Source organism: Strigops habroptila, chromosome 10, assembly GCF_004027225.2.
Source record: "Strigops habroptila isolate Jane chromosome 10, bStrHab1.2.pri, whole genome shotgun sequence".
Lineage (NCBI taxonomy): Eukaryota > Metazoa > Chordata > Aves > Psittaciformes > Psittacidae > Strigops > Strigops habroptila.
In genome coordinates this window covers 34,506,945-34,524,845 of record NC_046359.1, presented here as the reverse complement: position 1 = coordinate 34,524,845, position 17,901 = coordinate 34,506,945, and the positions used below count along the sequence as shown (strand labels likewise).

Sequence of the window (17,901 nt, the reverse complement as noted above, 5' to 3'; positions counted from 1 at the left end):
GAGACGGGTGTACGCGGTTAGCCCCCTGCACACCGAGGCGCTTCGTGTCCCCGGGCGGCTGCTTCCAGCGGGCAGGGCAGCGGCGCGGCCCCGCACCTCCGCCGGCGGGGGGCCGGCACTGCTCGGCTCCCTGCGCGCAGCACCTACCCTCGGCGAGCGGCTCCAGCCCCCCTCCTCCCGGCGCCTCCTTCTCCTCCTCCTCTTCCTCCTCCCCTCCCCTGCAGAGCATGCACAGCCCGGGACTCGCATCGCCGGCTCCGAGGCGGGCAGGCGAGACCCCGCTCCCAGCTTAGCCCCGCTCCTGGGAGACTCCCACCGCCCTTCATCCCCCTCCTTAACCGGACTTTTCCCCCCTGCTCCCGAGGATGATGAGGCGGCCGACGCGGCGGCTGGCGCTGTCTCTGCTGGGGGTGCTCTGGCTCGCCGCCCTCCTCCTCTTCTTCTTCGGGGCGAGGAGGAAGTTGGAGGCGGCGGGAGCCGAGGAGCGCACGCCGGAGGTAAGGAAGGGGCCGGGGCCATCCCGGTGGGATGCAGCCGCGGGCAGGACGCGCCGCAGCTGCCCGGGGAAGAAGTTGCCGGCGGTTTTCGGGACCCCCACCCCACCGCGCTCCCCTTAAAGTTTTGCACCGGCTCTGTGCCCGGGGGGGTCGGGCCCTTTTCTTACCCCGCTCCCGGTCGCGGTGCCCTCTCCTCCGCACAGCCTCGGGCAGCGACAACCCCATCCGCTCCCCTTCCTACCCCTCGGCCCCTGTTCACCGGGGGCCGCAGCCGTCGGAGCTCCCCGAGCAGCGGGGACCGGTCCTCTGCCCCGCCGGGAACTCTGAGCACCCCTCGCTTTGGGCCTTGGGTCCCTGGAGGGGGGGAGATCGGCGCGTGTTTTGTGTCCCCCATGGGGGACAGGCGAGTGCTTTCCCCCGTGGGTCACGCAGTGTTTCCGAGCCCTCCCCTACACAAGAAGGGCTCTATACTGTCCCCTGTCCCGGAGAGGGGAGCAGATGGAGAATGTTCGGGTGGCCCGTGGCAGAGCTTCAGGGCAGGAAGAGTGTTGCCCTGTGAGTCTCAGCCTAGGTGGAAGAAAGAGTGCGTTTGCCATCGCGTTGTTTGTGTGTCATGTTTGAGTCCCGGGAGTGCCAGCATGGGAGGGATGCGAAGAGCATCCCACTCGACACAGAGTGAAACGGAGGAGTTTCGCTGCCCAACCGCTGCGAAAAGCAGGGGAGCTGCAAGTAGCTTCTCCGGAACAAGGTCCCGTGTCCTCTCTAACGAGCTTAAACCGAGGGTTAACTTTCCAGAAGACAGGGTTAGATGCTGCTCTTAGTTAAGCTGTTGTAAATCTTGAAAAAGTTAATCGGGGTTAAAGGCCAGGTCATGAAAGTCTGCCGAGATTAAGGGTTAGATGATCTCCAGAGGTGTCTTCCAACCCTAATCATTCTGTGATTCAGTGTTATCGTAGCAGAGGTATTGCACTGTGAACCCTCAGCCCTTTTTTGCACCAGTGACACCCAGCTGAGCCTTTGGCCTGTGACATAAGGCAACAATATGTGTTGGTCAGGTCTTTGGAGAGCCTCCTATATGTGTCACCTCTGCAACTGAATTAATGGCCTGATTGGGGGGGGGTGGGGGGGGAAGGAGTCAGAGCTCATAAAGCTTGCTTTGATTTTTTCATCCTGAGGAATTATTGGTTTTCCATGTTTCTTAACTAAAAATGATGGAGGAGGTATTTCTCAGGCTTTCAGAAACCTTTCAATCCTAGCAGAGGGGAATGAATCTATGCAATTTCAGGCCCGAAAATAAATAATTATAGATGCATTTATTTATTTATTTAGTCAGGGGAAGGCAATAAGTCACTGGAAATGGGGTTGTTAAACAAGTGCTTTCTTAACCATAATGATGCTTCGGTGTTAGTAGGTTTCTGCCAGGACTGTGCCCTTAAAAATTGCAGAATAAGAGCTGCCCTGTTTGATGTGAGCTCCTGTGCTCTCCTTGAAATGAACCTTGCTTCTCCCTTCGCACCAGCTGCAGCTAAATTGCTGCCCATTTTAACTGCCCCCTTCTGTGTAAGGCTCCCCTGCTAGGGTCCGGGCTGGGCTCCCACAGCTTGCAAAGCAAACTTCTCCCATCATGCAGGCTCAGGCCCTCAAGTTTCAAAGCTGCAATTGCCAAGTTGCCATAACTCCAGCAATTTGACTGCAAAAATTGCCTCTCCTTCATTTCCTCTGAATTTTCCATCAAAACAGTTGTGTCCCCTTGAGATCCATAGAGTGCAGGCTCTTTTTCTTCTTCTTTTTAATGCATTACATTTTTTGGCTTTGGAAATTGCTTTTGAGCAGTGTGAGTTAAGGCCAGGTTGGACGGGGCTTTGAGCAACCTGGTCTAATGGAAAGTGTCCCTGCCTGTGGCAGGGGGTTGGAACTGAATGAGCTTTAAGGTCCATTCCAACCCAAACCATTCTATGATTCTATGAATTATAAGCTGGTTGTGAGTGTGGGGACGTGGTGTCGCTTCAGTTAACCCCTCTGGATGGGTGCAGAGCTGCTGTGGGTACCAGAGGCTGGGATGCTGCAGTCCAGAGAGGAGCCTGGCGATGCATCCCAGCAGGACTGGCTGCCAGAGGTGAAAACTTGAGCAGTTAGAGTTTGTCCTCCCAAATTCCTTGAGAAACAAGGGGAGGTAGTCGGTTGCTAGCAGCAGGGCAAACTTTGTAATGCAGCTACGGTGGAGAAATGGAACCAATCCACATCAACTTTCCTGGCAGTGTTTTCTGATGCGTTTCTTTCTACTGCATCCCCCCCCCCCCCCCTTTCTGCCTTCTCTCTGTCAAGCTTTATTTCTGCAGCCATATGCATACCATATATCATGCCTCATGTGGATTTAACCTTTAGACCCTCCTAGTTAGGCTCCAGCTGGTAATGCCTTCTCCTGCCCGCACTGTGGCCCGGCAGGGCTCACAGCACGTGTCCGATGCTGGAAAGCCACGGTACCCGAGCTCATGCTGGTGGCTTGCCAAGGGCTGGTGGCAGAGCTGCTGCACCCTTGGCTGTGCAGAGGGGTTGCCCATCCACCACTGTTATTTTGGCCTGTGCCTTCCCCCCCTCCCCTTGCCCTTTATCCCAAATTCTGTGCCAACTTTCCAAAGTAAGTTTTGGGATGCTTTTTCCTATAACTGGAGAAGTCTGTGTTGGGGTTGGCAAGGTCTCTGAAGAGCAGGTCCTTGGTGTGAGGGGTCCACTGTGGTCTTTGAGTCCTGCCTACCCCTGAAGCATGCTGTGGCTTGGTCTCTCATGCCCTGGCAGAGGTGGGTGTCTGGAGCAGGTCTGACAGCAGTAGCTGAGCTCTCCTAAGCTGCTCATGCACGCAGAGGTAGGCGCAGATGTCTGCTGTAATTAAACTGGCTTCACCTCCTTCCCCTTCTTTCATGTTTTTCCCCTCTAATCCATGTCTGTGGATCTCCCACTGCTACCCAGTGGCTGGCAGGCCCAGAGGACCCCCTTCTTGCCAGCCCTTGCTCCCGTCAATCCCTGTCTTCCCCTTTCCCTCCTCTTCCCCACCATCCCTGCTGCTGCCATATGTGCTGGGGCAGCCGGAGCAGGCTGAGGCTCAATTTTAGGGTGTGTAATTCCCTCCTGGCATGGGGTGTAGTAACCTTGCAGGGCTGGTAGGGCATGGAAGCAAATCATTGCTCCATTTAGCGCTGTGAGGTTGTTCCAGGGATAACTTCCCCAGTCCCTCCAGTGCTGTTATTGCTGCTGTCACTTGAGTTTGGCTGTCTTTATTTTCCCTTTTCCAAAGGGCAGATCAAGTCCTATTAGAGCAGAAACAAAACCTGCCCTTGCCCTTTCCCTGTCCTTTATAAAGTCCTATAAATTGGCAGAGAAGAGGAGCTGTAGCAGCGTGCCTGCCTCTGCCAGGGTGCATTGCCCTCATGGCTGGCTGGGTGCCTGGTTAGCAGCCATGGGCTCAGCCTGCAGGAAAGCCGGGTCTGATGGATGAGGGTGTAAGGTCCATGGGGCTAGTTGGGGCTACGGATCAGCTGGGGCTCATCCATGCCTCCTGCCCTCCCTGCCTTTTGGCGGAGGGTTTTGAGATACTTTGCAAGCTTTAATTATTTCCAGGCTGTCTCTCTGCCCTGCAGTTTTCCAGCTGGATAAACTGGGACCAGGAGAGGTTAATTGAACTTTGTATCCTTCAGTTTCTCCTTAACTCCAGAGGAATTGGAGTAACTCAACCCTCTTGGAAAATCAGGCTGTCAGTGACCCACCTGAAGTCACACAGAGAGGCGGCATTGGGGCTTAGCATGTGCTCCGGTAATCTGGGTTTATGGTATCACAATACCACCCGGCATCTCCCCTGCCTCCCTCTGATCCGTCCCTTTGCTTTGCTTTGACAAAGAGGGGGGAATGGGACATCTAAATTAATAACTTAATTGCATTAAGAAATAATGAGAGGAACTGATACGTGGGATTAATTACAAGCAAATTCCCAAATTGATTTGTGAGGAGTATGTGTGGCTGGCTCTACTGCGATGCTTTGCTTGTGTGCTGGCTCCCAGCTCATGCTGGAGTAGGTGACAGCCCCTTGGTCATCTCCTCTCCTCCACCTGGTGAACCCATGTCAGACCCAAGTGGGGAGCTGGCTCTACAGCAGTGAGGGGCTGGCAGGGGGTCTGGGCTCTGGTGCTTGGGGCCAGCAGTGCGTGCAGGAGGGGTAGGAAGATGTTTTCTGTTGGGTTTGGGGTTTTTATTTCTCTTCATTTCTATGACTGGCTGAACCCAGGACACTGAAGCACAGCTGACAGCCTCTGGAGGGAAAGCAGGACCATCGTGGGCTGGATTGCAGGAGAAAAGCTATGGAGGAAAAGTTCCTTTTATTAAAGGAAGTGACCCGATATGCTTGACTCGTATGAGTGTTTGCAATGCAACAGCTCCTTTCCGAGTGTGTTCAAACGCAGCTGGGGATGGCTCTTGGGAGATGATGGGAGGCTCAGCACCCTCACTGCCTGCTCAGAGTGCTCCGAGGTGCTCAGCATCCTGCAGGATTGGTCCTTGATGCAGAGGGACGCTTGCCAGCTTTGCACTTGTGTGCTTCGCACCAGCCTGCGCTTCCTTCTGCATCATTGCCAACTAGAAAGCCTCGGCACCTGGAGCTCAGCTGACAGTCTCCAGATATTAAATTTCTGACAGTTTTATAGCAGCAGAGCCACTTAACAGATTAAAATAACTGTGTATCCTGCACAAATTCATATCTTGACAATTAAGGGATTGAAGTGGCAAAGCTGTCAGGAACAAAAGGCAGAATGTTTAATTCTGAGAAGGCTCCTGTTGGCTGGGGGCTTGAGTAGGTCCAGGGAGGGAGAGAAGAGGAAACTTCTGTCATGCTCTGCTGGTGAAAGCCCATCCTGAAACCTCTAGGAGCTAACCCAGGCTTTCTAGGATGCCCAAAGCTTTGCTGATGCAGGAGGAGGGGGTGGAATCCAGTTGCTCTCTCCTGCTGGTGTATTTAGTGATGGACGTGGAAACAGAAAACCATGTCCAAGCCATCCTTCTCTATGTGACCAGACAGGACAGGTCTGCTGCATCAATTGGTGCCATTTCTCAAGCACTTGCATTCCTCCTCATGGGCTTGGGAAGAGGTTTACCCATGTCCTCTTGGAGCAGGAACGACGTGAGAAGCCCTGCCAAAGTCAGCACCTAGTCGCCTCGCTGCTAAACCAGCAGTGGCCGGTGAGCAGCCTGCCTTGTCCATCTTCTTTGATTAATCTACCCACTCTACATCAAGGTGATCTCTGAGATACCTGTTACAATAAACAGTCGATGAAAACCCTGTTAATTTTTCACTGGTAATTACAACGAACGAGTTTTGCTCCTGTTACATTCTGATAGAGCTCCGTGTTGCAGCTGTGACTGATGGGGGCATAAATATTGATTGAACAAGACCTGTTTGCTTTGCATTGGGATGTCCAGGTGCCTTTCCTAGCTTGGTGCTTTAAAAAAATTATCAGAGAAGGAGGTAGAGAATGCAGGGATTCTACTTCTTTGCTGGTAAGATGTTAAATAAGTTTCTATACAACTGGTATGTGTCTTGTTGACAAGAGGTGTCGAGCAACAGAAGAAGACAGATACTTTTTATTCTCCTCTGAAAGGATAGAAAGAGCTGATAGAGTCCTGCTGCTGTGCTCCAAAGAGGTGTTGAAGATGGTGATGCTTCTGGGATGAGCTGGGCTCAGGAGTGTTGTGGTCTCTCTTCTCCTGGCAAGATCCCTGTGCCCTGCGGGCAGGATCACCCTGGGCTGCAGCATCCCCTGCCCGCTGGTGTGGTGTGGCACTGTCCCCACAGTTGGTGTCAGGGGAGCCCTTATTCCTGCAGCTGAGTTTTTGGGAGCACTCAGCTCTGGCTTATGGCCCTGAGTCCTTGGTGACACTTAGGGGTGGGCTTGACAAGGAAAGTCCTGCTTTCGAGCTGGGAGGTCTCTGAAACCAACTCTTTGTCTGGATGCCGAGGTATAATAGACACAGCGTGTATGTTGTAAGCGCCTCCACACTTGCAAAAGATGTTGACTCTCAGGGAAGATGGTTTTTTCCTATTTATCCTTTTGCTACCTCAGATGTGCACAGAAGTGGATTATTTACTCAAAATAAGCAGTTTTCTCCTCGCTCTTCCTTTCTTTGGTAAGAGAACATCATCCTGATTTATTTTGATGTGCTCATGGCCCTGGGCCTGTCTTGGCTGTGTTTACTTCCTCTTGCTCTGCTGAGACATCTCTTGACCGTGGCTCTGCAGCATGATCCGTGCCTCTCCATGGGCAGGGGTGCTTGGCACACAGGATGGCTCCAGGGTAAGAGCTATAAATGGGAGTACTGTGTAGGTCTGTGGAGCATTTTATGGTAGTGGGACTGGAGTTTTTCTTTCTCTTCTGAAGCTGAGAGGTTGACCAGAAGTGCAGAGACCAGGGCAGGGCATGCAGGGCATGCTCTGCTGTGGTTTAGGAGGAACGAACTGGGCGAGCACAGGCACTGGAACAGCAGCACTGGGAGAGGCAGCCTTGCAAATAGCATCGTCTTATAAGCCCATGTAAGCGCTACTGTCCCTGAGTTTGAACCGAGATGCCGTGAGCCAAGTGTTGGGTCAGTGGATGTGTGTGTCCAATGCGTGCAGCCCATGGGGTGCCAGTTTGCTACTTCTGGGTGTGTTTGCCTGTGCTCTAGGCTCTTTGCCAGTGGAAAAAGCAAGCTTGGGAGAAGCTGTGGGAATGCAAAAGCAACCTACTGCGGGTGGGAAAGACAGACATGGTTATAACTGTTCTCTTCTGTGAGGGCAGCCCAGCATTTGGTGCAATAAAACCAATTACAGGGAGTGTATCTGCAGAGAAAGCAAAAGTAGAATCTGTTTAAGAAAGACGTTCGTGTGAAGGGGTAATTATGTGTAGCCTAACGACAAAGGGTGCAGCGGATTGACTATTAATTGGAGTAGTGTAAGCGGGAGATTGCTGGTGTTAGCTGTGTGTTTCTTGCTGGCTTCCTCCTGTTAAAGAAGGAAGGGGTGAGGAGCAGATGATATGGGGGGGTTTTGCTCTCAATCCACTTTCCCGTGCAATGAAAAAGCCATTTCCCCCCTCCTTTCTCTCACAGTGAATTGTTCAAATTTTGCCGGCGACACTTAAGCACAGTTGCTTACTAAGCTGCAATTAAATTGATTTCCCACCCTCTTTCCCCTTTCTGGTTCCAAAATCTCAGCAGGAGTCAGTGTTACAGGAAGAGTGAGCCAAGGAGGAAATCTTGGGCCCCATCTTCTGCTTGTCTTCATCAGTATTGTTCCATTCTTCCCATGTATTTCCATAGGAGCAGGGGAAGGTGGGCTGCCTAGATATAGGCTTTCCCATATAGCCACTGCTGTGCAGCCCGAAGTTGGGCTGGATTGGTCTATAGGGTACCAGGGAAGTCGCCTGCTGTGGGATGGGTGTTGGGTGTCCTGGGGGGGCAGTGGCACGGGGATGCTGGGAGGAGGATGAGGATGATGATTTCTTACTCTTAATGTATGCCTTCAGGAAAATGATCAGTAGTGAGAGGTTCAGCAAGAGTTCACCGCTTTGATTGTGGGGGCGGCATTAGTAGTACTAATAGTTTGCCTTCAATCCTGCTGTTTGGAAGCTCCTTACGAGCCTCAGTTAACCCTTACTGCAGCCCTGAGGGAGGGAAGGAGGGAGGTGAAGGGACAATGTGCTGATTTCACTTCTCTGGGGGGCACACGCTGTGTTGGGGACTCTCCCCAGCCAGAAGGGATGCAGAGGCCTTGGTGGTGGCATTGGTGGGGCAGGAGGGGGGCCTTATGGCCCCTGCCAAACCATGTCTTGCCCCATATAGGCAGAAATTAGCGATGATTTACTGCAAAGCAGCTCGAGCTCCGGCTTTGTGATATTCTTTAGAGGAGCAAGTGAGCTAATGATTGCATCTCGTCTCGGAAAGGACTGCAGGAAGTGCAGTGCCAGAAGAGAATTGATTTAGAAGCAAAACAGGTTCATTTTCCGATTGGGCTGAAAGACAAGGGAAAGATGGATTATTATTTTTCTTCTTTTTTTCTTTAATTTTATTTTTTCACCCTCCATCTCAAGTGTGACTGAGGGTTTTAGCCTTTCCCTCCTTGGTTTTCTACTGAAAGTGCCAACAATAAACCTGATTGGAAAGCGATACGAGGAGAACAGGGTTCGTGCGGTGCAAAACCAAACAAGCTATGAAATCACCTCCTATTCTCTAAACGTTATTCTCGAAGCCAAGGAAATTGAGACAGATTATTCTTTTTATTTTGAAGCCACTGAAGGAATAAGTCCAAAGGATGTAATTTGGCCCAAGCAAGGAGAGCAAGGCTGCTTTGTCCTGGTGTTTTAAATAGCTTTGCCTGCATTTAGACACACACCATTTCCTCCTCAAGGACCACTGTCGGCATCCGCCAGTTACAAGCACACCTCATAACACATTATGGAGGTACACAGCTTGCAAATAAGACATGAATATGTTCAGTGGTGAGGACCTTGGCTGCAGCCCCCCCCCCCCCCCACCCAGGCTGAGGGAAGTTGATGCACATCTTTCCTTTCTTATGCATTGAAATTTCAGTGGCTCGTTTCGGGGAAGATGGAGAAAAGATGGGAGGGAGGAGTTTCAGGTGTGAGCAGGCTCATTTTCAATTGCTTGGGTCAGTTCTTTTTGTTAAACATTGATTTTCATTGATTTATTTATTTTTAAAAAGCTTTTTTCCTCCGAGTGAGGCCAATCTGCTCTACCCAATGGGTTGATTTTGGGGTCCTTCAGGATGGAATAATAGCCTCTAATATATTTTGGCATCTGCCTCAGGGGATGTTTGGGATGCAGCCCCTTTACACTTTGATCTCTTCCATCTGAAATGTGAAACTTGGGGTCTGCTTGGGGAAGGTGGGTGGTTTTTCCCGTGGGAAGACATACTGGGACTACTGGAGCTGGTTTTGGGAGCTGGGAGGGAAGCTGTCATGTCACACGGTCCTGCCTTTTGGCAACAGCAGAGCTATATGGGGAGGGACTGGGGAAGAGCCGTGGCATTTATAATGCTCATTGCATTTTCCTGGCGTGATAATATGGTGTCATTTGGAGAGAGAGAGGCTCAAACGTGTTAACCAGCCATCTGCTCCTGCCACTGGGATCAAAACGGATGAATATCCGTATAATGCTCAGAGTTAAACTGTGTACAACACATAGGCTGCACATGGTGGGCTCCTTGTGGTATTGCAAGAGCCCCCTCATCCCGCAGGGAGATCTCTGGTTAGATCTCTTAAGAACAGAAAGGACCAACCACCGGTAAGCCCTTGGGGATGGGTGCTCATCCCCGCAGTGCCCCAGTGGTCTTGTCTGCTGACCATGGTGTGTGAGCAGCCAGTTTTTGGGGTGGAGGAGACAACAAATGTTGCCTGGGGACAGTCAGCACCAGCTCTCCCTGCTGCATTATCATGGCATGGAGCGAGGGAGGGAGGGAGGGATGGATGGATGGATGGCAAGCCAGCTTGCTGTGGTGGTGCGATGGTACATGTCTCAGGAAGCCTTTGGTGGTGTTTCTGCTGTGGGATTGAAATTTTGGGAAACAAGGAGGAAAATCAATTTGCCTTTTTTCTTTAAGTTTTGACTTTGTTTACCATGTAATTGACTACCCACAAAAATACTGTTCTGGGTGTTTGAAGACCAGGACTGAGATTTTGAAGTGGAGTGTGCTGCTGTACCCATCACCACTTTAGTTTAGTCCCTTGAAATGGGTGTAGTTTGAATCCTTACCAGTGTGGTGATGTACAGGAGCACCCACCCAGCATGTTGCATGGCCTCTGCTCCCTCTTAAAGCGACTATTTGTTTCATTCCTTACTGCTCCCTCCTGACCCCAGAGCCCATGGATGGAAGACAATGTTATGCATATACAGACATCTCTGTATCTGCATATACAGACATCTTGATGCTTGAGCAGACAAGGGCTTTTCACACAGTAATAATTGTATTTGCACAGCTCCTGGATAAATAAGGATGGAAGTACGTCCCCCTCGCAGAGGTGATGTGTGAAGAGTTTGGTCAGAGCTAGAAATGGTGAGAAGAGCAAGCCTGCAGACAGCCTGATATCTGCTGAGAATTCAGCTGCTGCAGTCTAAGGAAGCATTAGGTATTTGTGCAAAATTAGCTTTGCAAAGGCTTCTCGCTTTGCCTGGTTTGGTGGCATTCTTGGAGGTAAAAGCCCATTAGAGAGGCTATCATCTGCCCCATTTGCCAGTCCCAGACCTTAGAGAAGGAAGGATGTCTCAAAACAGAGGTCACCAGGAGATTTTTGAGTGAAATATCTGAAATTTTAAATCAGATTTGCAAGTGGTAAAACCAGAATTGGTGACATGGGTTAGTGGTGGACTTGGCAGTGCTGGGGTAACAGTTGGACTTTATGAACTTAAAGGTCTTTTCCAACCTAGTTGATTCTATGATGAGAAAAGCATTAAGTTGGCTGGTGATGTGGCCTGTGTTACTGTGCGCAGAAATGGATGTGTGCCCTCAACAGGGACCTCCTGGATGCATCTGTGTGCTTGAGAAACATGATGTTTCCAAAATCCAATATAAAATATAAACACAGTCTACCTTGCAAAGTGAGAGTGAGCTTCAGCAGGCACCTGAATGCCGGGGAGGGTCATTTATATGTTGTTGTTCACTTGAGGCACCGCAAAGCTTGGGGAAGTGTGAACGCCTTCCCTTCCGGAGGCAGTATCAATGAAGGAAAGGCACCTCCAATATGGTCTTTGCCAGCAGAAGCTCTGCTTGCATGCGTGGAGCAGGAGGAAAATGCATTGGCACTTGAGGGCACCTGCTGCTGCAAGATGAGGTGCCATCAACTTTCCCCAACAGGTACAAGTGATATTCTGTAAAACAGGATTTCTTTGCTCTCAGTGCTTTGGAGATCAGGTCCTGCTGCCAGTGTCATGGCCAAATCCTGGCTGTATAAATGGAATGCAGCCTAGAAATTAAGAACATCTCTGCTCTTTAACCAAATCCGTTCACCTCTGCAGTTTGACCAGTGTTGTACTTAGACCATGGTTGTAGAGCTGAGGCAGAAGCTGGTATAGAGGCACTTGCAGTAGGTGGAGTAGAGCAGTGGTTTGCCTGTGCTATAGCTGGAAACAAACTCATTAAATAAAGTGTAATTTGCACCTTTTAATCTCAGTGCTGCCTGCTGGCAGGCACCTGTATTTGGGATAAAAGCTTATTCTGCTTCAATTAATTTTATATCAATGTAAGCTGAATAATTGAAGGTGTGAATGAAAGGCCAGGTATGTTTTTCCCTTCTCTTTGTGCTGAGATAACCCGGGAGGTGGGAGCACCTGGCAATGCGGGTGTTAGTCCAGCTAAAACCTGCCTGCACCATCTCACAGTCAGAAAGTTCTGAGTTTCTAGATGTAAATATCAACTGGGATTAACTGGTGTTTGATGCATGTCTCCTGGTATTAACACTGGCTTGGGCATTAGCACCAGCTGTGCATATGACCTTGGGCAAACTGGCATCTCTCTTTCTGAATGCAGGCTTGATCTCAAGATGTTCTCCCCTTCTTCAGGCAAACTAGCAGCCATTACTGTACCCAAAAGATAAAGCAGACAAACTCCTGGTTTTTTAACTTATTTCCAAAACTGTGTTTCAAGTCCATAGGCCAGGAGTGTCTGTATTTCACAGGCATTTCATTACAGTAGGCTGCAATAGATAGCTGGCCATTTCTGCATCAAAATCACGGGGAACTTTTCAGAATGATATTAATCCAACAAAAAAGTGAAAACTTTTAAAGTGTAAAAGCTGGGGATCTTTTTCCTTTGAGAATGGACCAATGCTTGACCTAAAAAGTATGTTGCATCTCTAGTTCTTGGGCACAGCTAAACTTGTGCTGTGATCAGGATTTCTTTTCCTCCCCCAGTAATCCTTTCCCAGTGCATCCAGCACAGGTACTGGAGATTAATTTGCTGAAGGTCTTAATATTTGCTCCATGTTACAGGGACCCAAACTCCGCATGAGGCCAGCTTTCACGCAAGGAGGCTTTAAAGCCACCCAGTTCATCCCAGCACATGCTTAAGGGCTTTTGCCTTGTGGGATTTAGTTTTGAGAGAACACACTGGGAAGCCAGCACTCACTTTTCAGTAAGTGAGGCTTATTTCAGGTGCCGCAAGAAGCACAGTGAAGTTTGATAACCCAGCAGCGTGGTTTAGTGCCTTCCCTCATGCTGCCTGGCTGTGCTCTTGCAAGGAGCCACAGTGCGATTACAAGGGCTGTTAAATGCCCTTAATATTCACGCTGTTAGAGGGAGCATTACTCCTGCAGGCTCTGCTGTCTGCTGCTGTTTGCAATAGCATCGCACTGATGATTAAATCACCAGTGCCGCATTGAATAGCATGTGAAATCTCTCCAGCCAGGAGATGCAGAGTTAAATCCCTCCCTTCTGCCCGCTTCCTTTTTTTTGCTGTCTTAATGGCATTTTTTAAGCAAACAAAACACAGAGGGAATGGTTCAGAGCCATGAAATGGAATGGGAAAGGAGCCCCTTGCAGAGAGTTGGAGAGAACAGGGCACGGGCACTGTGAGGGAATGGGACTGGGGGGGGTCAGGGCAGGTATCATGTGTGTGATGCGGCTTCTCCTCATTCCTTTTTCAGGTGTGGGTGGGAAAAGCAGCAAACTGTGTAATATATGTATATAAACTGATACATACTTGATAGCGCAGCACATGGGGGAGTAGCAGGGGGTGCTATGGCAGTGGGGTGGGGGAGGCTTTTGGAGCTGAAGCCAGCAGCTGCTTATTGTGAGAGAGCCCCATTCCATCCTAATTTCTTCTGGGTGCTTGGGGGAAGCTGTTCCCTGTTGCTTTTTTAATCTATGGATCAGTCGGTGTTAGGAATGTCTTTGCCATTGTCCTGCCTCCCAGGTTTTCTTGGCTGGCACTGGGATGCAGACATTTCCCCATCAAAGCCTTGCCTCTCACGTGCATCCTTAGCCATTGAAGAGGGGGGCTTCAGCCTACCAGGTGTTTTAGGGAGAGGAAACAAAAGCAGTTTCTTCTTACCCTGCTTCACTCATTGGGCTGTTCCCCATCTCTCTCTGTCCCACAAGGCTGTGTCCTCTCATTCCTGCCTGCTTCCCCACCCAACTCCAGGTATCGCAAGTGGGTGGCTTGTCTCCGAGTTGTCCCACTGCTTCTCATTAGGCCCCAAAATGTGTGGTGCACACCTGGCCATGAAGACGTGGATTTAGCTCATGGGTCAGGGGCTTTGAAGGGCCCATAGGTATCTGGGAGAGGGGTTGCAGAGCCAAACATCCTCATCTGTGTGGAAATGCTGGGAGCTTTTCCAAGGCCAGTTCCCAGAGGCACCACAGCCCCTCTGTTCTGTGCCAGTATTGCCAGGGAGAAGGCTGGCATCTCCACATGACTCATTTCCATGGCTTGCTTTCACAGGGTCTTGGTAAGAGGAGTCCTGACGGGGTGGCCATTAACGAACCTGTTGTTTAATTGCTCCCCCGTCAGTTTCAGTTAGAGTGAGCAGCGCAGTGGGGACGCCTGGCTGAGCACCTGCGGGAGGCTTTGCTCAGGCTTCGCCAAGCCTCCATTGATTTGAGCTTGTCACGCTGCTCATTAGGAGCAGGAGAGTGTAGGTCCTTAGCAGAAATGCTCCGACTTGATCCTGGTGGAGCAGGTTTCTCCACTGCCTGGTCTTGGCCAAATCTCAGCCTCAAACCTCCATGAGCGCACAATAGGGCATCTGTCCGTCTGTCCTACTGCCCCATCCTCATGGATTTGCTGCAGTCAGAGAGAGTGAAAAGAATTGTGCTGGTGGTGCTCTTAGTTCGTGGGGTGATTTTCTGCCCTCTCTGTCCTTCCCTCTTCTCCTGCCAGTCCCTGTTGCGTGTTGGGCTGGATGCATCCCTTTTTCACGCAGTTCATGCCAGAGCTGCGCTGATCGAGGCAGTAAATCAGCTTGCCAGTGCTGTGGAGATAAATGATGGTTCTAATGTCATGAGACGGAGCAAATAAAAATGGGGGTTAAAAAAAAAGGGAAAACTGGGATTAAAATAGTGTACTCAACAACAGATAGGCTATGAAACGAAATATCTACCTTGACCAAGGCCCCTCAACACAACAGCATGGTCCTAGTGATGACTCAAGGTACTGCAGTGAGACCTGCTGGGAAAGAGAAAGAGGGTTCCCATGTGTGCAGAGCTGCACTGGCACCCCACCTTCCCCCCTTGCTGGCTGACAGCAGCTAATGGATGGTGGAGATAAGGATGAAAGCTGGTATCCGCAGCGTAGGCTGAATAGAGGGCACCAAATGGAGCTAAATCATAGGCCAATTTACAATTTTGCTGTCTACAGCTGCGGGGAAGGCTTGAGCTGAGGTACTATTGTTTGAATGTCTCTGCAGCTCTCAAGGTTGCAACCTCTCAATTTGCTACCTGCCTTAGCTGCATTTCCTTTTTTTTCCCCCAATTTTAAAGCGCTTTCCTTCTGATAGCCCCCAAGGCTTAAGTCTTCTACTGATTTCAGCAGGCAGCAGCAGTTTCTGGGTGCTTGGGCTGCCCAGACCCTGTCCCTCACCCCTGGCCCACGCTTTGGGGATGGATAAGGGTGTTAGGAGCTGAGTTGGTGGCATCTCCACCAGTAGGTAATTATCCACTTGGAGCCGAATAGAGCCTGACTGCTCCCAATGGGCTGAAAACCAGATGTCTGGTGGCAGTGATTTAAGCTGCTGTCATCTGGAGACAAACTGGTGATAATGATTCTCTTTTTATAGATGGGGACTTTTGAGACATGGGAAGATTTAATGGGGGATGCTTTGTAAATTTAGCAACTTAGCTAAGTTTAGCGAAATCTTAGCCAAATTAACTAAAAATGAGCTCGATTCAGCTAAATTACCAGAGAATTGTTATTCTTGTTGGTGAAAAAGCAGAAACCTGAGGGGAAAGTGAAGAGTTAGTTACACTGATGAAGTTGTAATAGTGGTCGGTAGTTCAGGAGTCTGCCCTCCCTTTGAGTCTGAGGCTGAGTTTTGGGTATCTATCTTGCTGGGATGGGTCCTGGGTTAGAAGAAATGCAGGTGGATGGTGGAAAGTTATCTGCAGGGTTTGATGGCTGGCAGCAGGAGGATTTGGCACCTGTGTGGCCGTCTCCAGCCTCAGAGGAGGAAAAAGAGAGGGCAAAAATACAGTCTTGTGACTCGGGATGGTGTCTTGCTGGCAAAAAATGGGGGAAGAGCATTACTTGTTCAGGGAGTTGTATGTAGTTAACCAGCATGGGGAGGTTTGCATCTACCTGGCTGGTGTTGGTGGTGAGGCGTCTGGTCACATGGATTGGGAATGATTTGTTTCCTGAGGCTAGGTATGGAGAAAAAACAATGCTGTTGTAGTCCTGTGCCCTTGGAAGTGAAATGTGAGGAAGGAGAGATGAAGAAAAACCTGTGTGGCTGAAGGAGGAGGTGAAAGAGGATAAGGTGAAATTCAATTCTGCAAGCCTGGCTGCTGGCCAGGAGGCTGTGGTGAACTTCTGCCGTGTGCCTCGGGATCTGTCATGACCAGGAGCACTTAGGAACTATTTTTCCTACAGCAGAACTACATCATTGTGGAGATGTTAAGCTACCAGAGACAAGATGGATCGTTGCAGATGTACAAAGGACTTGGATGTATATTTTTCCCTTTATCCCAATTTATGTTTGAGGTAGTTGTAAGCTCCATGGAAGATTATTCCTGGGAGAGGATCTGGTGATGTGCTAGTGGCTTTCTGCCTTTTGCCTTGGTCCCAGTGGACAAACCAAGGGGTGTCATTGTTACTGGCCAGCAGTGGTGAAGCCAGTCCATGGGGTCACCATCTTCCTCCTCTGCTGAGGAAAGCTAGGGAGCTGAATATCCCCTGTGGATCAGGAGTGACTGGAGATGTGGTTTTCTGGACCTGGCTCTTATCTGCCCATCTATTTTCAGCCCTCTGAATGTTGTATTTGAGTGGTACCAATGAAATCAGAGGCAGGCAGGCTGATGCCAGGCGAAGCCATGTGGCAACATCCCTGCCTGCAGCAGGGCGCTGGGGACCACAAAATGGGACTCAAGGCTAACCCCAGAGCCTGCACCCCTGGGAGGGGAGAAGGGGATGCGGAACTGGTTCAGTGAGCAATGCAAGGTTTGCCCAGCATCCCCACCTTGCTTCTGGGGCAGGAATCATTGTGGTGCTTTTAGGAAAATGGTCTTGTAAGAAATATCCTTGTGGAGGCAGAAATGGGAATAACCTCTCAGTTTGCAGGCTGTGCTGATAAACTTTTGTTTTCAGGAGTGAGAAACAGGTCATGCAGTCTTTTTGCTTTCTCCAAAAAACCCCAACAACCCCTAAACCTACCCCCTGCCTTTAATACAGTGGTTAGGGCAAGGAAGAAATATCCTGTTTGTTTGCTTGGTTTTCATTGCATTTATTAAGTGTTTTACTGAGAAACATTCACCTTGGCCTGCCCCAAAGCACTCAATTTTAGTTAATGAATTTACTTCTCTCTGCAAACCCTCCATGGACAGCAGTCCCCCTGCCTGCAGGGCAGACACCAGCACTGCAGCTTTCTCAGCGTCCCCAGGAATGAGCCCAGGCTGTGTTTTGCCATTAGGAGTGTTCTTTTGTGGGTGTAGCAGTCGCTTGAAGGGACAAGGATGCTGATGGACGATGGCATGTTGTTTCAGTTCAATAGCTCCTGTGTTGGGCATAGGGCTCAGTGTCATATCCTAACCTCAACCTTGTTTTTCCCACTCTCTGTGGCTTCATTGGGAACACAATACAGTTGGGGCATCTCTCAGGACGGAACATCACCCTTTTAGGTTTGGGGGTAATAACGAGCCACGGGGTGAAATAGCAGTTTCTTTTAAAGCTGCTTTCTCTACAAAAGTCCCCTTGAATTTAATGAAGACTTAGAAAGTTGTTCCTGAAATTTTTACACTGGCATATAGATATCCATAAAAGAGCCCTCCTGTAAACGGAATAGAAAGGAAACCATTCATTTTAGCGTCTGTGCCTTTATGGATTGATTTTTACAGAATCCTATTAGTTTCACTGCCAGTAAATGGCAGGAGGACTCTATTTCAAACCAGACAATGTCAAGGTATAGAGGTGGGCATTAAATATCGTCCTACCTGTTGCTGTTCAGCTTTTGTCTGAGCAGAATATAATTGCAGAGACCAGGAATGCCAAGTCGATCTCCTTCTAGCTCTTTGGTTAGTACAATCATTAGGAACCAGGGTAATGTAAGGGGCTGGCATTACACTGTTTCAACAGCCCATTAAATAGAATCTGATCATTCTTGTACAATCCTTTCTTACAAGCAAAGAAGTAATCTCTTGTAGCCATTCCTTGGTGCCTGCTTTTGAG

The 17,901-nt window shown here is 49.8% G+C and overlaps 1 protein-coding gene across 1 annotated transcript in view; it reads left to right on the top strand.

Moving 5' to 3' along the window:
- The first annotated feature begins 222 nt into the window (after window positions 1-222).
- Window positions 223-17,901, top strand: part of GALNT14 (polypeptide N-acetylgalactosaminyltransferase 14) — a 98,505-nt gene continuing 80,826 nt past the window's right edge. The window contains exon 1 of the mRNA XM_030498964.1: window positions 223-497. Within this exon, the coding sequence (XP_030354824.1) occupies window positions 366-497 (132 nt within the window). The 5' untranslated portion in view covers window positions 223-365. The remainder of the gene's footprint in view (window positions 498-17,901) is intronic.